Below are 23162 nucleotides of genomic sequence, written 5' to 3'. Positions count from 1 at the left end.
TGGTAGAATTCACAGGCTTCTGTTGCTGCTTTTTAAAATGTTGATAAAAGCTAATGATTAAACATTCACCATATGCTGAGTGTTTTTATGTGTCTGTCATTAATATGTTATAATAATCTGATAAGGTAGAATCTGTCATTCCCAATTTACAGATATGAAAACTGAGGGCCCCAGAGGTCAAGTTATTTCTCAAAGTCATGCAGCTAGGAAGTGGCAAGTCTAGAAACAGATTGGCCTGCGGCTTTCTCCTACCAACGCGCTGTTCTTCCTTCTTTGTGTTTCCCCAGCTTCTGGCAATGAACACGTGTTGCCTTCATAATCGTGAAAAAGTCCTACAAGTGACTGATTTTTAAAAGGATCCCTTCCGCTCTGATGTTCTGCACGTCTCTGGTTCTCAGAGCCTCGCCCAGCACCCCCTCTGCCGCCCCCATCCTCGCCGACGCCTGCCTTGCCGCCCCCGCCCGCCCCCACGGCAGCTGTTGCTGGGGTAGGACACCCCAAGTCTCAGTCTTGCTGATGTCTGCTCAAAGTGTTCCTGGCAAACTTCTGGCCCCTGGGGAAGTTCAGGGGGCAGGTCTGGAGAAGGAGAAGGGGAAGTGGGAAGGGATGTGAAACTTGGCCACAGCCTGGCGCCACTCCTGCTGGGTATCCCACAGGGGGCCCTGGGCGGAGGGCAGGAGCGTCCAGTTGGAGTTGACAACCGGAGGCAGGTGAGGCCAGAGCCCGAAAGGGAGGGGACTGTGAAATTTGGGGGTCCAGGGGAGCCGGCCCAGGGGGTGGACAACTGAGACAGGGAGGGAGGGAGCTACAGAGACTGGGGGCACTGATTCATGACCTAGAATGGGTGAATGGAGGGACCTTAACTCTCTGGGCCAGAGCTTGGGGGAGGGTGGGAGGTGATGAGTTAGATCCACCACCCGGGGGGTCTTCAGCTCCAACCAGGGTTCCTGGGTCCTGGCCCCCAAAACACAAGCAGCTGGGGAAAGGGTGGGGGTGCCAGAGCCAGCAGTGGGACCCAGCAGAGGCGGCCGTGGGGGCAGCCAGCTGCCCGTCCTCTGGTGGAGACAGGGAAGAGCCAGGCACAGAGGAGTGAGCAGGTGTTGTGCCGGGTGTTTGTGAATTCCTGTGTGCACGCACGGCTCCACCATCTGGGGGAGGGAGTGCTAATTAAATAAGGAGCGGGCGCTCAATAAATATTTGTTCAATGAAATCGATCACCTGTGGGAGTGTATGAATATGTGTGTCCAGCCGAGTGAGGGACGGAGTCTATGTGGGTGTCGGTTGCATGTGCGGGAGTGCACGATGGATTTTTGAGTTTGCATCCCGTGTTTTGTACGTGCTTGGACGAGAGGCTGTACTTGTGTGTCTGCGTGTGTGATGAGATGGGTGTGCTCAGTTGCACATGTGTATCTGGAGGGTCCCTGGGGCTGGATCGGGAGCGGACATCGAGGGCCCTCGGGGCATGTGTGCGCTGGGGAGGTGTGTGTGTTTCACGTGTGTACGGGATTCGAGGGTCTGAGCTGGGTGTGCGTCAGCACGTCCAGCCTGCCCGGGCCCTCCCGTGTCTCCGCAGTGCCGTCATGGAGGCCTCCTGGAGATGGCTGGTGATCTGTGTCCTGGCCGCGACCGTGGCCTTGACGGTGACGCAGGACGTGTGCCGCGCACCAAATGGGAAGGACGGGGCCCCAGGAAAACCTGGCCGACCTGGGCAGCCAGGCCTCAAGGGGGAGCAAGGGGAGCCGGGTAAGCACCTCCCTCTGGACCCAGCCCCTGACCTCGGCCTGGCTTCCAGGGTCGGGGCTTGGGGGCGACACTGAGAAGCAGGAGTCCACCTGCCCCCACCCCACGAAGCATTTCCAGTTTGCACTTGGCCCCAGGGGCTGAGGGGACCTGGCCTTCTCCCTGTACCGTGTCCCCAGGCTCCCAGGACTCCACATACCCCTGACTGCCTGGATCTTCTTTCTCTGTCCTCACCTCCCTCCTCTGGAGAATGGGTGGCTTTGAGCAATGAGTGTGAAAGGTCTGGAAACAATGCCCAGTCCTTGGTCACTGCCCAGTTACCAGATGATTAGGCCCCAGATTTTTAGACTCAGGAGCCTCTGTCTTGCTGTGTGACCTCAGGCAAGTTACTGACCCTCTCTGAGCTAAGTTGCATCTACAAAATGGAGAAGTAACCCTGCCTGGCACATAGAAGGGACCAATTGACTGCAACTATCCTTTTGCTTCCTTCCAGCACCCCCAGATCTGCCCCTGCTTTCCTCTCCCCAACTCTTTTAGGCTCCCGAAACTCTCATGTTCTAGAAAAAAAAAGGCTGGGGGTGATGGAAAAGGGAGGCTGTCACAACCAGAGTGGGAAAGGAAAGTCTCATGTAAGCCCCCTGAGCCTCCCAGCCCATGGCAGACCAGAAGGATTGCATAGACACTTGCACTAATTTGCATCTGGGCATGCTACATGTGGTCCCCAAACCTGAAGAAATCAGGGTCAATGGCCTGGAGGGGGATGGAGGGCACAGCCATGGGCAAGAGCACAGCGGAGCAGCCAGAATGTCCTGCAGTTCCCAGAACTTGACGCTTTCCCAAGTGCCTATTCACACTCCTGTCCATTTCACAGACGAAGGGGAGGCTCAGAGAGGTCGAGACACTTGCCCAAGGTCACACAGCCAGTCAGAATTGATGTCTTGAAGGCCCAGGCACTTCCTTGCCCTCCATCCCACAGATACAGGGGTTCCAGGCCTCTCCCTACGGACTGGTGGGCACTGGACTCTTGCTCTCGATCTGGTATTTCTCCCCACAGGGGCCCCTGGCATCCGGACAGGCATCCGGGGGCTTAAAGGAGACCAGGGAGAATCTGGGTCCCCTGGAGCCCCCGGCAAAGTGGGCTACCCAGGGCCCAGTGGCCCCCTGGGGGACCCTGGTGTCCCAGGATTGAAGGGCATCAAAGGCAACCCAGGAAACATCAAGGACCAGCCGCGGCCAGCCTTCTCGGCCATCAGGCGGAATCCACCGACGGGTGGCAACGTGGTCATCTTCGACGTGGTCATCACCAACCAGGAGGGCCGGTACCAGAGCAACTCGGGCAAGTTTGTCTGCGCTGTGCCCGGCTACTACTACTTCACCTTCCAGGTGGTATCCAAGTGGGACATCTGCTTGTCCATCGTGTCCTCCTTGAGGGGCCAGCTCCGGCGCTCCCTGGGCTTCTGTGACAGCAACAGCAAGGGGTTCTTCCAGGTGGTGTCGGGGGGCACAGTGCTCCAGCTGCAGCAGGGCGACCAGGTCTGGATCGAAAGAGACCCCCTCAAGGGCCGCATTTACCAGGGCTCCGAGGCCGACAGCGTCTTCAGCGGCTTCCTCATCTTCCCGTCCGTCTGAGCCAGGGCAGGCCCTCCCCACCCCGCCTCGGCCACTTCCCGCTGGCTGCGCGACCCGGCCCCTCACTCCACCTCTCTGGCTTCCACGTGCTGCTCTGCAAAATGGGGGTGCGCTTCCTTTAGCCGCCTGAAGGGCGGGGGCTGGCTCCGAGAGCCCCTAGGACTTGCTGCCCCACCACGCGCTCTAAGATCATTTCTTAGAACTAGTCCCGCAATAAACGTCTGAATCTGTGCCTGGCTGCCACTCCGAGCATCGGGAGGGCGGGGGAAGGGGTGGCAGTGATTACCGAGTGCGTAAGAGGCAGGCTCACCTTCAGCATGTCACACGATGTGTTCAGCAGGTCCCAGCAGCCTCACCCGCGCGGGTTCAAATCCTGACGCCACCACTTACTAGCTGTCTGATCATGTGCGTGTCATAGAAATTCTGTTTCCTTATCTGCAAGGGGGGAACTAATAGTAGCACCCACCTCAAAGGATGATTGGGAGCATTAAATGATTTAATATATGAAAATTGTAGAGCAGTTCCTGGGTCATAAGAGCTTTGGGGTTTTAGCTATTATTATATTCTGTTTAATCTTTACAATCAAGCTCTGAGGTGGGCATAAGGACCCCACTTTATGGATGATGACACTGAGGCAGGGGCCAGGGGACCCTAAAGCCCCCAGTCAGTATCTAAGGGGAGGATCTGGGACTTGAACCTGCGTCTTACTGAGGCCTGAGCCTGTGTGTTTAACCACCGCCCTTGCCGGCCTCCCCAGCCTCTAAGCTGCACTGGACAAGCGCACAGGGGCTTTGCCAGCCTGTACTAAGGAAGGCAGGGACAGGAGTCAGAGCGGGGCCGCTATTGGTCCCAGAGACCCAGCAGTCCTCCTCAAAGCTAGGCTGAGTCCCGCCCTGGGCTTCCACCCTGGCAAGCCTGGAGGCTGGGGCTGCTGCCTCTGCTGCCCGCTGGGCCTCCCGCCTGGGCTGGCGGCCGGGAGGACCAAGAATGTTCACGGTGCATTCCCAGGGTCCAGCTCAGCCCATCTGGGAGCTGCTTCGAGGCAACAAACCACCATGTCCTTCGTATGCGAGGAATTTAGGAGCTCAGTCCTGAACACGTCCAGTGCCCTGTGAGTTTTCCCACAGGAAGCCGGTTTTATCTATGTGCTGTATACACACACACACACACACAATCACACGCATGCACACACAGACCTCCCTTGAGATGCAAGTGGACCCACATTCCTGGACCGAGACTCACCCGCTCCCGCAGGTGAGGGCCTCCCCAGAACACACCATGCACACCCGTGGAGAGACACACCAGCTACCCCTTCACACTCACACAGACACACTCCGGGAGGCAGGAGCTGTCCCTGCACACACCCCTGGGCTCTCTTCCCTCCCGGGGCCAGCTCTGCCCCCACTCTCCCCTGCCTCCCAGAACACACACCCACGGGCTGGGGAAAGAGACAGATCTTTGGGCTCCAACTATGTGCTGGGCGTTCCAGAGCCTTTAGTCCCAGCAGAATAGATGAGGACACTGGGGCTCAGAGAAAGGAGCCACCAACCCAAGGTCACACAGCCAGAAAAGGGCAGGGCCTAGGTCTGAACCAGGTCTGCCTGGCTCCAAAGGGTGGCTTCTTTCATTGCAATGGGACTCAAGGCAAATGTCAGGGGTGGAGGCCCCGTAGGAGCAGAGGGGCCAGGCTAGAGGAACGGTGGGTGCAGGGGGTGCCCGGCTGCCCCCTCACCCAGATCGCACCTACACCCGCCCCAGCCCCGCTCACCAAGGCAAAGCTCTGGTCCCCGCGGGGAGGGACAGAGCCAGAGCTGGGCCAGGCGGGAGGGGCAGGGGAGCGCTGAGCACGGGCCGAGGCTGCCACCTGCTGGACAAGCGAGGCCAGGCGCAGACGAGGTGCGGAGGGAGGACGGAGCCGCCTGCCAGCGGGCTGGGTAGCCCCCACCCCCATACTGCTCTTCAGGGGCCTCTGCCTACTGGGGACTCCCAGGGCCAGTGCGTTCATGACCTTGACCTTGCCTCCCTCTCTGCAGCCCCATGCCCCAGGGTGAAGGTACAGATGGGCAGACTGAGGCCCTGAGGGTCCCTCGGCGAGGCGGGGCAGGGCTCTGAGCGGCGGATGCCGGGCACAGGGCCAGGCACTGGCACACGACGTGCTGCAAGTCCCAGCCCCCGCCCTGCACGGAGCTGCAGGAAGCCCCCATTTTACAGAGGGGGAACCGACACTCAGGGAGGTCCCACGGGTGGCAGGCGTGAGGTCAAGGTCGGGACCCTCTACTGCTTGGCAGCCCGTTGGTCCCTAGAGTCTCCTATGAGGAGAAGTGGTGGGAGGTGGCTTCCTTCAGCCCTGTGGCCTGGTCCCGACTGACAGCCCCTCGCCAGCCACGCAGGCTCCAAGCCCAGGGGGTGCCGGATGCAGGTGAGCAGGGGGTGACGGCAGGGAAGGTGGGACCATTGTCAAAGGAAGAGGCGCCAACTCTCAAAGCCAGGCCCCCTGCATACAGAAGGGGAGACCGAGGCCCAGGGCCATGGCTGTGCTGAAGAACTGGGGGAAGGAGTGGCAGGGCTGGAAGAAGCCAGGCCTGACTCTGCAGCCAGGGCGGCCTCAGCACTGTGACAGCTGTGGCCAGCAAACCTGGACCATCCTGGGGGTCCTCCAAGTGTGACCACTGGGATGGGGCACGTGGAAGTTTCTAGAACAAGCCCTGCCACTTGACAAGTGTGTGTGAGGCTTGTTTTGGGGGGCACCTGAGCAGAGAGGTCAGAGCAAAGCTTTGGACACCAAGAGACCACTCAGTCTATGGTTTTGAGCAAGGGCTCACACCTCCCTGAGCCTCAGTTTCCTTATCTGTAAAGGGGGGCTAATAACATCCTCCCAGGGACGCTGTGAGAAAACTGAGTCTCAGGCACAGCAAATGCCAACATGGGACCTGATTCTGGGGGCCGACTGTGCCCTGGGGGCTTGTGTTCACACACACACACACTCCCTTCACCAGATGCCAGGCAGTCAGTGGGCATTTCCCCATTTCAGACACTCATGACTGGGAGGGGGCTGGGGACAGGGCTGTCACTGTGGTCAGCCTGGCTCAGCACCCAGAAGAAAGTGTCAAGTCAGGGAAATCTCTGGGAAAGGGGATGTGGCATGGGGGAGGGGGAGGGGAGGGGGCCCAGCCCGCTCTGGGCAATCCCTGCTCTGTCCTCTCCGACACGGCGGTGTCCTCCTGCCCGGGAGAGGGGAGGCAGGTCTGAGGACCTCTCTGTGACCAAGCCAGACCCGCCCACCCCCAGCGAGGCCAGGACCCCTGCCCAGGTAAGGGCAGACAGCAGTTTTTCCCCTGCCACCTTCCTGAAACCTGGTGCCAGGGACAGCTTGGTTTGTGAGAGGAAGGAGCGTCCCCACCCCCTGCTGGGCCCGGGAGGCCCATCCAGCCACGGGAGGGACAGGGAGCTGGGCTCCTGAGGGCTGAGGAGCCTGGCGGGCGAGGGGCAGGGCGGGTGAGGGGCGGGGTGGGCCAGCTCAGCTCTCCCCCTCCCGGCTCCTGGCCCAGGACGGACATGGGGCCCAGCTGCCGGCCCCACCTTGGACTGAACCTGCTGCTGCTCCTGCTGGCGCTGCCCCTCGGGGGCCAGGCGGGCACAGACTGCTACGGGATCCCAGGAATGCCGGGCCTGCCCGGGGCCCCCGGGAAGGACGGGCACGACGGGCTGCCGGGGCCCAAGGGAGAACCGGGTGAGTCTGGGGTCTGGGGCTGACTTGGGGGCGGGGGACAGCAACTTGACAACTTGACGGCAGGAAGTGCGTGCCCTGCTCCCTCGCCTGCCCCTGGGCAGAGTCTGAGTCCCACCGTGGGTCTGGCTCCCCCTCTGCAGAGCTCAGGCCTTGGGCTTCCCCCGGGGTGACCTTGGACTTGGGCCCGTGCACCTCTGGGCTCCTCATTTTCTTCATCCGATGATGTGCATAACGGGGGCATAAGAGCACCTGCCCCGGCAGTGGCAGGGGGACCCCAGGAGACAAGGCTGCAAAGGCCTTCGGCAAACTCTCGAGTGCTTGGCTATGATCATGACCACCCCCCACCACTTGCCCCACACGGACACCTGGGAAGGTGGGCCCACGCGGTGAACAGAGCCCTCTGCGTGAACCTGTGCAAGTTACTTCACCTTGCAGGGCCTCAGTGTCCTTATCGATACAATGGGGAGATGGTGGTAGCTACTTCCCAGGGGTGCTGCGAGGATTGAGCTGCTCGTGCTTACAAAACCGTCGTGAGTACGAGGTAGGTGCACGTGTAGGCCATTGCTATTGTTTTGCTCAGAGGCCTGTGCTCACCTCCCTCCCCAGGATCAAGCGTGGTGAGAGGGTGGGGAGTGGGAGTCAGGGTCATAGTCTCAGAATCTTCCGTGGGAAACCCACGGGCGAGCCCTGGCGTGACAGAAGGGGGCTGAGGACAGGAATGGGCGTCTGGTGCTGAGGCCGGAGCTGGAGTCCAGGGGTGTGTGCACCTTGTCTGTGAGTGAGACCCACCGTCTGCAGCCAGCCTGGGTGAGCCTGGGCTGGGGCAGGGCAGAGGTGACAGGGGTGGCAGAGGCAGGTGGAAGAGGGAGGCCAGTGGAGCAGAACGTCTTTAGGAGTTTGCCACTGTCATCCTGCACCCTGGCAATAGAAAGGGACTTTACCAACATTCTGGAGGGAATTCTCCAATTCAGGGTGAGCCGAATGAGGCCCCCAGGCCTGCGATTTTAGGGACCCTGCACTGCACAGCTGCCTCTGGCTGTCGCACTGCCCAGGGTGGCTGATGGCCACCAATTACCGAGCCCCCAAGTACCAGGCACAGTTTCAGTTTTACAAACGAGAAAACCGAGGCCACAGTGCTTTGGACATGTGACGGACTCCCACTGTGCGAATGTCAAAGCCGGCATTCAGAGATTGAGCCACTCCAGAGCCCCCCCTCCCCACTGCCGAAGGTGTCACGAAGGCTGAGACACTGCTCTGCTCAGCGTCACTGACAGCCACCGCCAGGACCTGACGTTACTGAACACGCTCCCTGTGCTGTGCCCGGCACTGTGCTCAGCCCTCTGCACACAGCCGCCCATCCCGCCCTGGCAGCGGCTCTCTGGGACCTGTTCCAGCACACCCTTCTCTCGACTGAGCCAACACAGGCTCGGGGAGCGGAGGCCACCTGCCCAGGTCACACGGCCTGAAGCCCAGGTCTGCTGGGTCCTGATCCCACAGTCCTAACTCTGGGACCTACCAGGTCACAGCCATAGAGAATCTGTCATGAATGGGTCTGCACAGACACCCAGCTCTATGGAAATGGGACGAGGAAAGGAAACATGAGGGCTGGCAGGGGTGGTCATGGAGGGCTTCCTGGAAGAGGAAGCTGGAGTCGAACTTTAAAAGATGGGTGTGGTTTAGACGAGGGGAGAAGGATCTCACAGGGCCTAGGATCATCAGGGCTGAAACAGAATCAGATCCTCCGACTGGGATTCAGCCAGACTTGCGTTCGAGTCCTGACTCCACCTCATGCTGGCTGTGTGGCCTTGGGCACATCTCTGACCTCGGTTTCCTCATCTGGAACGCGAGGGAGGTTGAGCAGGCCAGCTGTCGCAGGACAGGAGTGGGCCGAGTGGGGCTGGGGCAAGCTGGAGAGAACAGCCCCCTTCCTGGGGCAGCGTCTATACTGCTCCATCCGGCAGTTCCCACGTGCTAACGCCGGCCTGGGGTGGCCCCATCTCAGGAACGGACATAGGTTTTGTGGGATTCTGATGCTTACATAGTGTTGAGGGTCCCCTTTAAGAAAAATAATACAAGATGATACAGACACCTGATTGCACAGGTGGGGGTGGTTACAGAAATCTACACGTGACAAAATTACATTAGAACCCCCCACACACACACACGTAAAACTGATGACACCAGCAGAAGCTCTGTGCGGCACACAAATGTCAATTTCCCGGTTTTGACATTACACTTTGGTTTTGCAAGATGTGCCACTGGGGAAAACCAGGTGAAGGGTACATGGGACCTCTCTGTTCCCTTTTTTTTTCCCCCCAACTTTCTATGACTCTGTAATTATTGCAAAATATAAAGCTGAAAACAAGTAGAAATAAAAAATTAGGCAAAAGGCTTCGATGGGGCTAAGTCTCAAGCTTTATCAGTTTCCAAAGAAATCCTCTCTCTGATCAATCTTCTGATTTTCAACAAGAAGGAAGGAGATTCTAGACTCTTAGGTGAGTTCTGAATTTGTTAACGTGGGGCTCTAATTAAAAACTTAAAGACATTGTGCAGGCCAAACGAAGCTATCTGTGGCCACATGCCATCTGTGCCCGGGCTGGCAGTCACAGCCATCGGCCCACTGTCTGAGGTCCCGTCCAGCTCTGACACCTCCTAATGCTGTCTAGTCCTACCCTCTCTGTCGCGAATGTGGAAACTGAGGCTGAGAGGCAGGGCAGTACCTTAGACAAGGTCAGAGGACAAGTCTGTGGCGAGGCGGGACTTGAACTAGGCTCTCCCTGCCCTCTGGCCAGAGCCTTGCTCCGTGCGCTGCTGCCAGGTCCATCTGTGGGAAGCAGATTCTAGAGACCAAACACCAGTGGCGCGTTCCCTGGAGGACACCCCCAGGGTCCCTGTTCCCCGTCCCCTGCCCCATCTCTTTCTTCCTGCCTGCTCTATCTCCAGGAATCCCAGCCATTCCCGGGACGCGAGGACCCAAGGGGCAGAAGGGAGAACCCGGCACACCTGGCTATCCTGGGAAAAATGGCCCCACGGGCCCCCCTGGGATGCCGGGGGTTCCCGGCCGCATGGGGCCCCCCGGGGAGCCCGGCGAGGAGGGCAGGTACAAGCAGAAGCACCAGTCGGTGTTCACCGTCACTCGGCAGACAGCCCAGTACCCGGAGCCCAACGGCCTGGTGAAGTTCAACGTGGCGGTCACCAACCCGCAGGGGGATTACGACACGAGCACTGGCAAGTTCACCTGCAAAGTCCCCGGCCTCTACTACTTTGTCTACCACACATCGCAGACGGCCAACCTGTGCGTGCACCTGTACCACAACAACGTCAAGGTGACCGCTTTCTGCGACCACATGTCCAACACCAAGCAGGTGAGCTCGGGCGGCGTGCTGCTGCGGCTGCAGGTGGGCGAGGAGGTGTGGCTGGCCGTCAACGACTACAACGGCATGGTGGGCACCGAGGGCTCCGACAGCGTCTTCTCCGGCTTCCTGCTCTTCCCCGACTAGGCCAGGCGGGCCCCACCCCACAGGCCGTCCTCTCCCCGCTTCCCTGCACGGCCCGCTGTGCTGCCCACTCTCTGCACCCTTGCTCAGGGCCCGCTCGCCACCTGATGGACTCCTCCTCCAGGAAGCCCACCCCGGACTCTCTCCCTCTTCTGAGCTCCTTCAGGAGTCACTGCTTGTACTATCCCTTTGACACGTAACCAGCACCTTCCGGTACTGTTATTAGGTTGTTTTTTTTTCAGGTCTTGGAAGAGGTGGGGAGATATATAAATAAAAAATTAAATCAATAAATACGCACGGCTCAGATTCCTCACTGCCCATTCCTTGAACTTTCCATCTTCAACTTGGCCTCTGCCACAGCTGTCTGGGGGTGCTGGACTCAGGGCGGCTAGTCGGTGCCCAGGAAAGCTTGTCTGCCGATACTGAGACACTCGGCGCCATGGCCCCGTGGGACAGAGATGTTCAAGTGTGGTTACAGGCTGCCAGTGGTCCCCAAGGTGTCACCTGCTGTCACTTGTCTGGGGAAGAGGCACTGCTGTCATTAAAAGTAACCAAGCTCACAGGTAAACGGGAGTGAGTTTGAATTCCTAGGCCTGTGCTGAATTTTGGGAGCACCTGCCACAGGAGGGCTTTGGGCTCAGGTGAGCCCAGTGCAGGCAAAGACGAGATGTGCAATGAATTTGTGCTGAATGAAGGAGGGAATTGGGGTGAATTAATGAATGCATAAGTGGGTAAATGAACGACTAAAAGCGTTCAAATGAATGCGTGGATAGAAAGTCATAATGCTAACATTTATTGAGGACCTACTATGCACCAGGCATTATGCTCAATGCTTTAGGTGCATTAATTCATTCAATGTTCATCTCAGTGAGTGAGATGTGAGAGAGAGAATTGCTTCCCCATGTCTGACCCACCCTGAATATCTCACAGACTCTGGGACCCCCCCCAGCCCCGGAGATTATCTAAAACTCCTGCTGCCCACAAGCTGTTAAGTTTTGACGGTGACGTTATTGACGGTCGGACTCAGCCACCATGATCCTTGTGGATAACCAGGGCGGCCCAGTGTTTGAGGTTTTAGGTGCAAAAAGACAAAAAGTGCGACTTTCCCTGCAGACTTCAGGTCCAGGCTCAGAGCCCACTAAGACCCAGGGCTCACTCAGGTCTGGGAGGACCCGGCCCATCCTGGCCGCCATCACAACTTGGTTTCACAAAGCCCCATGGAGTCACTGACTGCAAGAGCAACTGCCCAAGCAGAGATCTGCAACCACCTCTATCCACTTTGGCTTTTCTGTTTGGGAAAGGGGCTGTGTCACACCTGCCTGCCTTTGCCCATGCTGTCCCTTCATCCCGTAGAGCCCCCAACTGACTCACACAAATCCCTCATGCACCTGGATAACACATTCAACTGCCAGGAGTCCACACAAAGATCACCTCTTCCAGGAAGCCCTCTCTGATTCTCCCCTTTGTATCTCCAGAGCACTCTCCATAGATTTGGCCACAAATTCTCAGCTCTTTAGAGCCCAGGTTATTCCCAAATCTGGTGGTGAGTAAAATTAACCTATAGACTTATTTAAAATAAAACAAAACAAGCAAAACCAGAGTTCTGAACCCAAAGCTGTTTTATAAAAGTTTGGCAAAGGCAGGGCTGTGGGTGAGTGGGCAGTTTGCAGGGGATCTGGTGCACACGGCCCACCTGCTGGCTCTTGTGCACTTACCCGCTTACAGGTCTGCGTCCCCACTGCACTGCGAGCGTCCTTGGGGGTCAGGCCCCTTGGATACAAGCCTGGCACACGGTAGCGGCACGAGAAATGTGTGAGATGGGAAGTGGGGAGACATGGACACACACATGCACGCACACACACGGAAGGAGCGTGGGAGGCAAGGGCCGAGGGCCCTGGCTGGTTGCCGAGTCTGGGTGTCTCTGGCAGGGACAGGGCCCCGGTGGCCGGCCGCCCACTGCAGCATCCACAGCTCTCCGCTACCGGCCACTTAGCAGTCTGCCCGGCAACACCGCAAGTGATACATCTGTCTTCTCATTTCTCTTTTGTTTAGAAAATCAATGCACCGTTTATGTAGGCCACAGTGTCAGATCAGAAACCTGTACTTTGGAAACGACAATTTCTGTGCCATTTTTATTTTCCATAATTGCTTCCTTGTTGTTCTCTCTTCGTCAGGAGAGGCAGGCGTTTGAGAATGCCAGCTCGGCCGCTGTGCCGAGGGGAGGTGGGTGAGAGTCCCGTGGAACAGGAGAGCGGGATGGGGTGCGGCGGGGACCAGAACAGGATACCCCAAACCTGCCAGGAACCTCTTTCAGACCACGAGGAGCTGAGGGATTTGGGTTTCTTTTTCTACTCTTTGTAGGGAACCCCTCTCTACCAGAGAGGCAAGCCAGTGACTTTATGGGTACAGAGACCGGCTGACTCCCACTCAGGGGTCAAGGCCCAGGGACCCCTCAGCTCCTGACCCCTGGGTCCAGCCTCCCCACTCCATCCAGGCGCAGCTCCTTCGCTCCAGGCTGCAAGGATCCTATCACATAAATAATACTGCTCCATGTTTGCACGGGTGCCTGCCAAGGGCCGGGCCCTGGACATGTGGGGTTACCTCACTGGCCCCACCGCAGCCCCGGGAGATCGAGAGATCGGTGCTCCGGCCTCCGACTTATTTACTGTAGACCAGGAAACCGAGGGCACTAGATGTGCCTGAGGCCACACAGTCAGGAAGAGGCAGAGCTGGGAGTCAAACCAGAGTGGCTGATTCCAAAGCGCAGGCTCTCAACCCACCTCTCTGCCGCTGCCCGTTCTTAGTCTCACAGCTTCTACCCCAAGTTCAAGTTGATCTTTTCCCATTGCCATCAGCCACTAAGGAATTAGAGTCCCAGGCCCAGGTGGCCTTGGGAGCCCTCCACTGGACCTCTGGACCTGCCACCGACTAACTCCCTTCTCCTGCCTTGGAACCCACTGCTGTCTCCTCTGCGCCTGGCCTGGTCCCTTTGGGGCTGTCGTTGGCTGAGCCCAGAGACCTTTCGGTTTTATAAACTCGTCTTTTCCTCCCCTATCTGTCACTGCAGGGAACTCGTACTGTCCACCTGTCAGCACCCACAAGGATTTCCTACCTCCACGCAAGGGTGTGAAGAGGGGCCCTCCAGCCCCTGCGGCTTGCGGGCAGCCCTCCCCAAGGGGCGTCACACTGCCTGGTGGCAGCCACAGCGACAGGGCGAGATCTAGCACCAGGAACACCCAGCTTCGAGTCCTGCATTGGCCACTTACACACGGTGGGCTCCAGCCGTCACTGCTTTCTGTGACACTCATCAGAGGAGCAAGGAAGCCTTGTGCCACTCGATGTTTAACACCAGCCTCCCCCGGCAGAAGGCAAGCTCCACGGGGACGGGCACCGCGGCTGATTTGTTTAGGGTTCTCTCCAGTGCCTCACACACAGAGGCTAACCATAAATACTTGTTAAATAATGACTTGCCCCTCTGGGCCTCAGTTTCCCCATATATAACATGAGGGGGTGGGCTGAGGTCACTAGGCCTGTCCAGCCCTATCTTGGTGCGACCCCAGGACCCACGGGAATACACAGGCCCCTGCCTCCGTGCAGGAACAGAGGGAGAGTATAAATAAATAACAAACACATTTTAAATTCATTATTAGATTATTTTCTAAGAACAGGGAAAGAGCAAGCCTACAGAGGGGAAGGAAGCAGAAGAGATGAGCCCAGAAAGCGGAAGCCTGGGACATGAAGTGGTATGAACAATTATAATAGCATGTGCACAGCACTTTACAGTTTACCCCCCACACACACCGTTTCTCCTCCATCATCCCATCCATCATCCTCCCGGTGGCCCGTGAGATCTGTAGCGCAGGCAGGCACAATTATGGTCCCATCGTACAGCCGAGGAAACTGGGGCTCCCCTGGGTTCCCTTGGCTGGGAACGTTAGCTGGCAAGCGGCAGAGTCAGAATACGAATCGAGGTTTTTGACTCCAATCCCGAGCTCAGGCACCAGGCCGGGCACATTAGCATCACTGCAGGGCACCCCTCCGCCCCCCAGAAGATCATGCGGGCAGAGGGCCCTGGTGGGCAGGCTGCCAGCTGTGGACGCTGCCCTGGGACAGCGTGTCCTGCCCACAGCTGCTGAGTCGGCCGAACCAGACTCACCCCCCGCCTCCCGTTTACAGTAAACCCCTCTGGGCTGCAGAAATGGGACCTGAAACTGCCTGAGGGCAGCAGGGTGGGGGGACGGGGGTGACGGGGAGGGGACCGTCAGAGGAAAGCCCTTCCCGCCTCTGGAGAAGAGAACTTCCGCTTTGGACGGAGGGCAGCAGGCCCCCGGCTCCTGTTCCCACTGCCGGCCAGGCCTGCGGCATCAGAGGACACGGCTCCCCAGGTGAGCACGGGGCTTGGCGCCTGGGGGACTGGCCGGCGGGGCCAACATGGCGGAGGGTGGAGATTCCCTAAGTGTCGGCATCGCATCCCCGGCCTCGGAGCCACCTGCAGTGTCTGACAGCACAGATAGCTGGGCCTGATCCCACACCATGGGATCCGTCTTTGGGGGGTGTGTGTGCAGGGGGTGCTGCTGCCCAGGGGATGGGCAGGCAGCCTGGAATGGGAGCCTGCAGCACAGGCCTTTGGGAGCTCACACACCTGAGCTGAGCCCAGCTCCCGCCTTAGTGTTGGTCATCTTGGGCAAGTGGCCTGACCTCTCTCAGCCCGAGACCCCTCTGGGGACCACAGAACCTTCCAGGAGTGCTGTGGGCCCTCCAGGAGATCAAGCTCACTGAGCACTCAGTGCATTTCCTGGCTCAAAATTTGTCAGTAAAGCAGAGGCAGAGGCGAGATTAGAACCCGGGTCCCGCTCCACCCAGCCCAACGCTCCGCCAGCACCTTGCTTCTCCTATTTCCTCACAGTCTGTTGAGAAAGCCCAGCTTGACCCTTCTAAGGAAACAATGTGATGTGAAGGGGGAGCTGCGACTGGGTATTAGGTGGCACTGCGTGAATGCGGGGTGTTTGCACAGCGGGGCAGTGGGACGGGCCCTGCGCTGGGGAACGTATTCCTCTATGTGTCTAATCCTTCCGGCAGCCCTGCCAGACAGAAACCAACATCACCAAGAGGCTCAGAGAGGTTAAGGCACTTGCCTGAGGTCACGCAGCCAGAAAGCAGCAGAGGGGGACATCAAGGCCAAGTCGGCCGGACTGCAGGCTGGGGGGAAAGGGACTGCTGCGGCTGGAAGGGGACAGAAAGCTGGGAGATTGGGGGTGGAGGACATGAGAAACAAGGCTGATGGTGACGGCATTTGGCAAAGGCAGGGGATAGTCAGACGGGATAGTTAGACTGGGTGAGTTTTATGTCCTACTCCAAGTTGGAGACTCACTGGCCCCTGAAATGGGCTAGAACTGAGATCTTCCCTCTCCCTCACCCCACTTCCCCCACCACCCCGAGTCCCATCTGGACCTGCTCCTACCCCAGTCCTGCCCCCAGCTGGTTGCAGCTCTCCACCCCTGGAATGCCGCTCACTGAAAGAGCCCCTCCCCCTGAGCCCCGTCTCTCAAAGGGGCCGAACCCGTTTTCACTTCTCCAACCATCTTCCCTCCTGTCTAAAGACTCAGGAATTCTTGGATGATGGTGATAACAATAAAATAACTCATATTCATTCGGCATTTCCAACGTGCCAGGCTCTGCTGCAAGCCACAACTCATCTGTCCTTGCAGCCCTGGGATGGAGAGATGAGCATTGTCCCCATTTTATGGAAGGGTAACCTGTGGCCTGAGAGCAGAGGTGATTTTCCCAAGTCCCTTGGCTAAGAAGTGGCAGAGGCCTGATTTGAACCCTGGCAGTGTTTACTTCCTCGTGACACTACAGGCCTCCACCACCAAGTCAATGTGCGCTGCCTGACAGCAGCAGCAATAGTGGTGATGAGGCCACCTGCAGCAGCACTGACCACGTAGCCAGCGCTGCTGTTCGCATGCCCCAGGCCTTAGTCCTTCTGCCAGGCTGTCTGCTCCAAAGCCCGCACTGAAACCACCGGGGACAGTGGCCTGTTAACATAACGTGAGTTTGAAGATCCAGGGGTGTGGGTTTGACTCCTAGCCACACAGGAGCTGTGCAACCTGAATGGAGGTTCTTGCCCTCTCTGATCCCCAGTTTCCGTCTCTGTAAAATGAGAGAATAAGAGAGCTTTCTCAAAGGGCTGCCCAGAGAATCGAATTAGATAATGGCACGGAAAGCATTTGGCCCAGAGCCTGGCCTGTAAGTGCCCAACTTATGCAAGGTGTCAGATTGCCGTTATGTAAAACCTCCCTCAAGAGTGAGAACGGATGCTGACTCAAAGATAAGCAGGGTCACGCCCTGAGCCACCCCCTCTTCAGATGACAGAGCCTAAACTGGTCACCAGCAGACACAGGTCACACTCATGTTCATGGCTTCCTTTCCTTGGTGCCCGCCCAGGGTCTGGGCTTTAAGTTTGACTCAGGGGTTTAAGCAATGAATTGGCCGGGACGAGGTAGAGGCTGAGACTGATTCTCAGAGCATATGAGCCAAATATCAGCAGGTTTTTATGGTCCCAGGGAGCCCTCCTTGGGCCGGGTTCTGAGGTCAGCGCAGCCAGCAGCAGGCAGAGAGGGAAGAGGTTTGGCCACAGCCCTGCCATTAACTCAGTGGGTGGCTGTGGGGAGGTTCTCATTTATGAGCCTCAGTTTCCTCATCTGCAAGATGGGAAATTCATCACAACCCACTTGCCCAGGGTGTCGGGAGGATCCGACAACAGCGGCAATCAAGAAGCAGTAGCAGCGACAAGTGCAAACAAGTGTTTCATGATTCTCTCCCATCCTTGAGGGATGGAAACCATGTGGATCTGGGCAAAGGTGCAATGGGCTGCCTTGATAGGTAATGAGCTGCCCGTCACTGAAATGATGCAAGCTCTGGGTGGAAGAGCCCTCGGCGGAGATGTTATTGAGGAGACTTAAGAATTTAGGCTGAAGGTCCTGAAAAAGTTAAACATAGAATTACACAAGACTGGTAATTCCACTCCTAGGTATACACCTAGAAGAATTAAAAACAGGTTCTCAAATCCCTGCACACACTCGTTCACAGCAGCACTAGTCACAACCGCGGGAAGGTGGAAACTTCCCAAATGTCCGTCCATGATGAGTAGACAAATAAATTGCGGTGTATTCTGTGAGTGGAAAAACACAAACTATATTTTCCTCTGCTCTCACATCGCAACAATCAACACAGAATCTTCTGTAACCAAACGTGTGTGGGGTTTCCCCACCAACAAGCACGCGATGAATTCTGCCACTGACACCAGCTACCTGGAGACAGTGCGGACCCCGCAGGTGGCGGGCTCAGTCACACGAGACTGCCCCCCTTCAGACACCAGCTGTAAGGTCAGGCCCCTGGACTTCTGACAGACTGACTTCAACTTGGGGGTTCTCACGGCCTCCACTTTGGGTTTGATTCATTTGCAAAAGCATCTTACAGAACTCAGGAAGCACGTTTACCGTTCATTATAAACGATATCACAAGGGATACAGATGACAAGACAAATAGGGCCGGGCATAGGAGAAGGGGCACGGAGCTTCCACGCCTCCCTGGGCAGGCCACCCTCCAGCCCCCTCCACGTGTTCGGCTATCCCGAAAGCTCTCCAAACCCAGTCCTTTGGGGGTTTTGTGGAGGCTGCATGACATAGGCATGATTGAACCACTGGCCACTGTTGATCAACTTAACCCTCAGCTCTCTCCCCTCCCCAGAGGTTGCGGGTGGGGTTGAAAGTCCTGCCTTGGTCTTTCCCGTGAGCAGCCCCCATCCTGAAGCTGCTTGTGGGCTGCCAGCCACCAGTCAACTTACTGGCATACAAAAAGACATCACTTTGGAGACTCTAAGGACTTTAGGAGTTGTGTACCAGGAAACAGGTTGAAGACCAAATATACATGTTACGATATCACATATATCCATACAATGAACTATTAAAAAGGAGTGAAGTCCTGATACGTGCTACAACATGGATGACCCTGGAAGACATCATGCTAAATAATCAGACACAAAAGGTCACGTGTTGTATGATTCCATTTACATGGAATATGCAGCATAGGTAAAACCATAGAGACAGGAGCAGATTCATGCTTGTCAGGGGCTGGGGGCAGGGGGATGGAGGAGAGGCTGCTTAATGGGTAGAGGATTTTATTCTGTGGTGACGAAAATGTTTTGGAAGTAGACAGACGTGGTGGTTGCACAACACTGTGAATGTGTTAAATGCCACTAAAATGGTCGATTTTATGTTATGTGAATGTGGTCTCAATTTAACAAAAATAAACAACAGGCTGAGGGTTGGACTAGATGAGTTTTCAGGCCCCTTCTGTCCTGAGAATTAATGCCATGGGACGCTGGATCCAGACAGCCACCGGCTTCTTCCCCGTTCTCTGGGATTCAGCGGGGGCCAGCGCTGCCCTCTCACCAGAGCCGCAGCTCTTGGAGGAAACTGAGAATATTCCACCAGCAGAGCCTGGTGTGCTGGCAGGGACGTTGGCTTCATTCTTTCCTGTGTGACCTGAAGCAAGTGACTTGGCCTCCCTGAGCCTCAGTGTCCTGTTTGGTGTAGAAATCACAGCTGCTGCCATGCAGGGATGCCACGCAGGATGCCACTCAGGATGTCATGCAGGGATGCCACGCAGGGATGCCACGCAGGGATGACACGCAGGGATGCCACGCAGGATGCCACGTAGGGATGCCACGTAGGATGTCATGCAGGATGCCACGTAGGGATGCCACGTAGGATGTCATGCAGGATGTCATGCAGGATGCCACGCAGGGATGCCACACAGGATGCCACGCAGGATGCCACGTAGGGATGCCACGTAGGATGTCATGCAGGATGTCATGCAGGATGCCAGGCAGGATGCCACGCAGGGATGCCATGTAGGGATGCCACGCAGGATGCCACGCAGGATGCAAAGTGGCCCCTGTGTGAGCAGCACCCTGGATTCAGAGGCTCTAACGGACAAGAGCACCTGGAATAAAACCCAAACCTCACAGCGGCCCCCGCCCGCCCCTCCAGTCTTACCTCCTGTCACCTTGGCCCCTCACTCCCCTCTGTCGGCCCCTCACCTTCCTCTACTGCTCCCTCCTCCTGGAAAGTTCTCGCCCAGCCCCTCCTGAAGCTTCAGGTCTCAGCCTGAATGTCACTTCCTAGAGAGGCCTCACCCGTGGAGAAAACTTTCTCAGTGGCAGGACGTCCCTCCCAAAACCAGCCACCTCCCGCCTCCCGCACAGCCACTCTGCCGCCCGGCGCCCTCCCCTTTCAGAGCACAAATCATCATCTATACGTATATCTATTTACTTGTGTGTTGACCTGTTTGTCATCTGTTTTGCCAAAAGGGGCACAGGACCAGGAGGGCAGGGACATATCTGTCTTATTCATCACTGAATCTCCAGCACCTTGTAAGGGGTCTGGTGATAGCAGACAAGCCATGAATACGCGGGCGAATGGAGGAGGGAGGGAGGCAGAGAGAGACAGAGGGACAGAGGGAGAGAGGGGAGGGTGGACGGATGGAGGGCTGGAGGGCTGGATGAGTGGCAGGAGTCGCGGTGGTGGTCACCTCCCACCCTGCCTTCTCCCCACAGGAGGCAGCTGACACAGCGTGGTGATGAAGACCCCGAGGGGCGGCGTCCTGGCGCTGCTGCCGCTGCTGCTCCTGGGGCTGCTCGATGTCTCCCGGGCCCAGAGCAGCTGCCCCGGGCACCCGACCATCCCTGGCATTCCAGGCATCCCTGGCGTACCTGGCTCCGATGGCCAGCCTGGGACCCCAGGGACAAAGGGAGAGAAAGGTATTGCGGGCTTTGGGGACACACTAGTATCACTGCCCAAGGCCCCATCTCCTGCCTCCCTTCAAGACTGCAAAAGCCCTTGCAAATCCATCAGCTTGCAGAGCCCTCGAGATATCTCTGCCAGGAGAGAATTCTGATTCCCATTTTATAGTCAGGGAGACTGACATCCAGAAAGGCTACTGCCTCACCCCAGGTAACCCAGCAAACGTTGAGGCTGAGACCAGACCGTGGATCTCTTACCATTAGATCCAGGCAGAGAGAGGGCACCGCTGTGCTCACACAGTCCTGGGTTTGAATTTGTCCCCGGGGTAAGTGGCTTCACCTCTCTGAATCGCCATTTCCTCACCTGTAAAATGGGACAATGATACTTCTGTGGGGTTGCTGTGGGGTTCAAAGGAGACTCCCCACCACGGAAAACTCTCTGTCAAATGTAGTTTATTTGTTCATTTCACCTACAGTTACAGAGCAACCCTCTGTGCCAGCCACTCTCCTCACATAACGTCATTTCATCCTTGAAATCCCACAAAATATCATCCTCCCCATTTTATGGATGAAGAAGCTGAGCCTGAGAGAATGTGACTTAGTCAAGGGGACAGAACCAATAATGGCAGATGTGATCTGAGAAGTACATCTGTCTGTCCCCAGAGCCCACATTCTCAGGCCCTGTGCTCTGCCACTCTACCGGAAAGTGAGTGCCATCCTGTGCTGTGCCAAACCAGGGGCAGTGGCTGCTGGGGCTGCACTAGCAGGTGCAGCAAGAACGAATGCCAGGATCGATTAATGATGTCTGTATGGAGAGGGAGCAGAGAGGGACAGCACTCACTGGCCCTGCCCCAGCCTGACCAAGGACGCCCCGGCACCTTCCTCAGGGAGGGCCTCCCCCCTCCCCACGGGCATCTGACCCCATCAAGCACATAACAGACTCGACTCAGAGCCTCTCTCTGGCACCCCGTGTCTTACAGATGGGAGGCTCAGGTGGGGAGAGGGGCAGGCCCTGCCCAAGGTCCCCATCCAGGGCTCCTTCCTTTGGTCCCAGTGACCTCTGGTCTCCTTACTTTTCTTGTCTCTCCTCTTCCAGGGCGTCCAGGGCTAGCTGGAGACCATGGTGAGTTTGGAGAGAAGGGGGACCCAGGGGTCCCCGGAAATCCAGGAAAAGTTGGCCCCAAGGGCCCTGCTGGCCCTAAAGGTGCCCCAGGGCCCCTTGGAGCCCCTGGCCCCAAGGGTGAATCAGGAGACTACAAGGCCACCCAGAAAATCGCCTTCTCTGCCACAAGAACCGTCAACAGTCCCCTGCGCCGGGACATGGCCATCCGCTTCGACAACGTCATCACCAACGAGAACAACAACTACGAGCCTCGCAGCGGCAAGTTCACCTGCAGGGTGCCAGGCCTCTACTACTTCACCTATCACGCCAGCTCCCGGGGGAACCTGTGTGTGAACCTCGTCCGGGGCCGGGAGCGCCCGCAGAAGGTGGTCACCTTCTGCGACTACGTCTACAATACCTTCCAGGTCACCACAGGGGGTGTGGTCCTCAAGCTGGACCAGGGCGAGAGTGTCTTCCTGCAAGCCACCGACAAGAACTCCCTGGTGGGCATAGAGGGTGCCAACAGCATCTTCTCCGGGTTCCTGCTCTTCCCAGACGCGGAGGCATGACCTGTAGGCTGAGCCACACCCACCCCGCCCCCCAGCAAGCAGCGCTCGCTCTACCCCCAACACCACCCCCTGCCTGGCCAAAGCACACAGTAGAGCTCATGAATGTTGCTGAATGAATGAGTAAATAAACTTTTCAAGGCCAAGGGCCAGTAGTCCAATTCAACTCTGTGTCCCAGCACCTGGCACATAGTAAGTGCCATGCTCAGAAATGCTTGTTGAATGAATGATGAACAATGAACGAATGAATGAATGACCTCTGAAAGCAGAAACTCCATGTAGCTGGAGGTGACTGGAAGGCCACACTCTGGCAGGCTCTGTGCAGCCACACAGTGGCAGGTGGGGGTGGGAACACCTGCCGTGTTCCCAGCACAGGACTAGACCCCTTCCTCACTCTCTCATTCATCCTCACACTCCTCCTGGGAGACAGGTTTGCACCGTGCCCAGTTTACAGAGGAGGAAACCGAGGGGCAGAGGGATGAAGGGATTGTGCACAATCCCACAGCAGAGCTGAGATTCAAGGGCAGGTCTGCACACCGATGACCTGAGACCTCTTTTTAGGCAACTTGTTAGGCCAGCCCCTGAAGAGGTTTGTGTTTGTACCTTCCTGTTACCCCCACCAAGGGATCAAGGGGCCCCCCTGCACAGCCTTCACTGCCCTTGGAACAGGAGCCTCCCCTTTTGATTCTCCCCACATGCCCCTCCCTTCCTGTGTCTTCCCAGCCTAGCACAAGCTCAGTCATCCAGTTAGAATAAATGTCACTCCCCTGCTCAAAAACCTTCAGTGGCTCCCCACTGCCCACTGGATATAGTCTCAGCCAGAAGCCTGGACGTTCAGCCTCACTCCACGGGGGCTTTCCCACCTCAGTGCCCCTCCGCTCACCGTTGCCCACCTAGCTAGACCTTCCGCTCTGCCTATCTAACCATCCTTTAAAACCCCATTCAAGCCACACCTCCTCCCTGAAGCTGGACGGCTGCGGCTCTCCCACGCCCCCTCCTCTGACCTCCGCTCTCCCCATTTCTCACTCGTTCAGGTCCGAGCGTGCCCAGCCCGCGTCTGGCTTCTTGTGCGCGCCCGCCCTGCCTCCCCAGC

General features: G+C 57.4%; 3 protein-coding genes across 3 annotated transcripts; all 3 read left to right on the top strand.

Annotated features, from left to right (window-relative positions):
* Positions 1 to 506: 506 nt before the first annotated feature.
* C1QA (complement C1q A chain) lies at positions 507 to 3600 on the top strand. Its single transcript, XM_045546072.1, has 3 exons — positions 507 to 710; positions 1574 to 1743; positions 2795 to 3600. The coding sequence occupies exons 2-3, from the start codon at positions 1581 to 1583 to the stop codon at positions 3367 to 3369; spliced, it is 738 nt and encodes a 245-aa protein (XP_045402028.1). The 5' UTR covers positions 507 to 710; positions 1574 to 1580; the 3' UTR covers positions 3370 to 3600.
* A 2949-nt stretch (positions 3601 to 6549) lies between these two features.
* Positions 6550 to 10889, top strand: C1QC (complement C1q C chain). The gene is made up of 3 exons (XM_045546071.1): positions 6550 to 6679; positions 6918 to 7099; positions 10043 to 10889. The coding sequence occupies exons 2-3, from the start codon at positions 6925 to 6927 to the stop codon at positions 10597 to 10599; spliced, it is 732 nt and encodes a 243-aa protein (XP_045402027.1). The 5' UTR covers positions 6550 to 6679; positions 6918 to 6924; the 3' UTR covers positions 10600 to 10889.
* Positions 10890 to 14873: 3984 nt separating this feature from the next.
* C1QB (complement C1q B chain) lies at positions 14874 to 22217 on the top strand. The gene is made up of 3 exons (XM_045546070.1): positions 14874 to 14981; positions 20216 to 20419; positions 21498 to 22217. The coding sequence occupies exons 2-3, from the start codon at positions 20239 to 20241 to the stop codon at positions 22070 to 22072; spliced, it is 756 nt and encodes a 251-aa protein (XP_045402026.1). The 5' UTR covers positions 14874 to 14981; positions 20216 to 20238; the 3' UTR covers positions 22073 to 22217.
* The last annotated feature ends 945 nt before the right edge of the window (positions 22218 to 23162 follow it).

Source organism: Lemur catta, chromosome 3, assembly GCF_020740605.2.
Source record: "Lemur catta isolate mLemCat1 chromosome 3, mLemCat1.pri, whole genome shotgun sequence".
NCBI classification, from domain to species: Eukaryota; Metazoa; Chordata; class Mammalia; order Primates; family Lemuridae; genus Lemur; species Lemur catta.
Note: the sequence above shows the minus strand (reverse complement) of the source record. Positions and strands in the feature narration are given on the sequence as shown.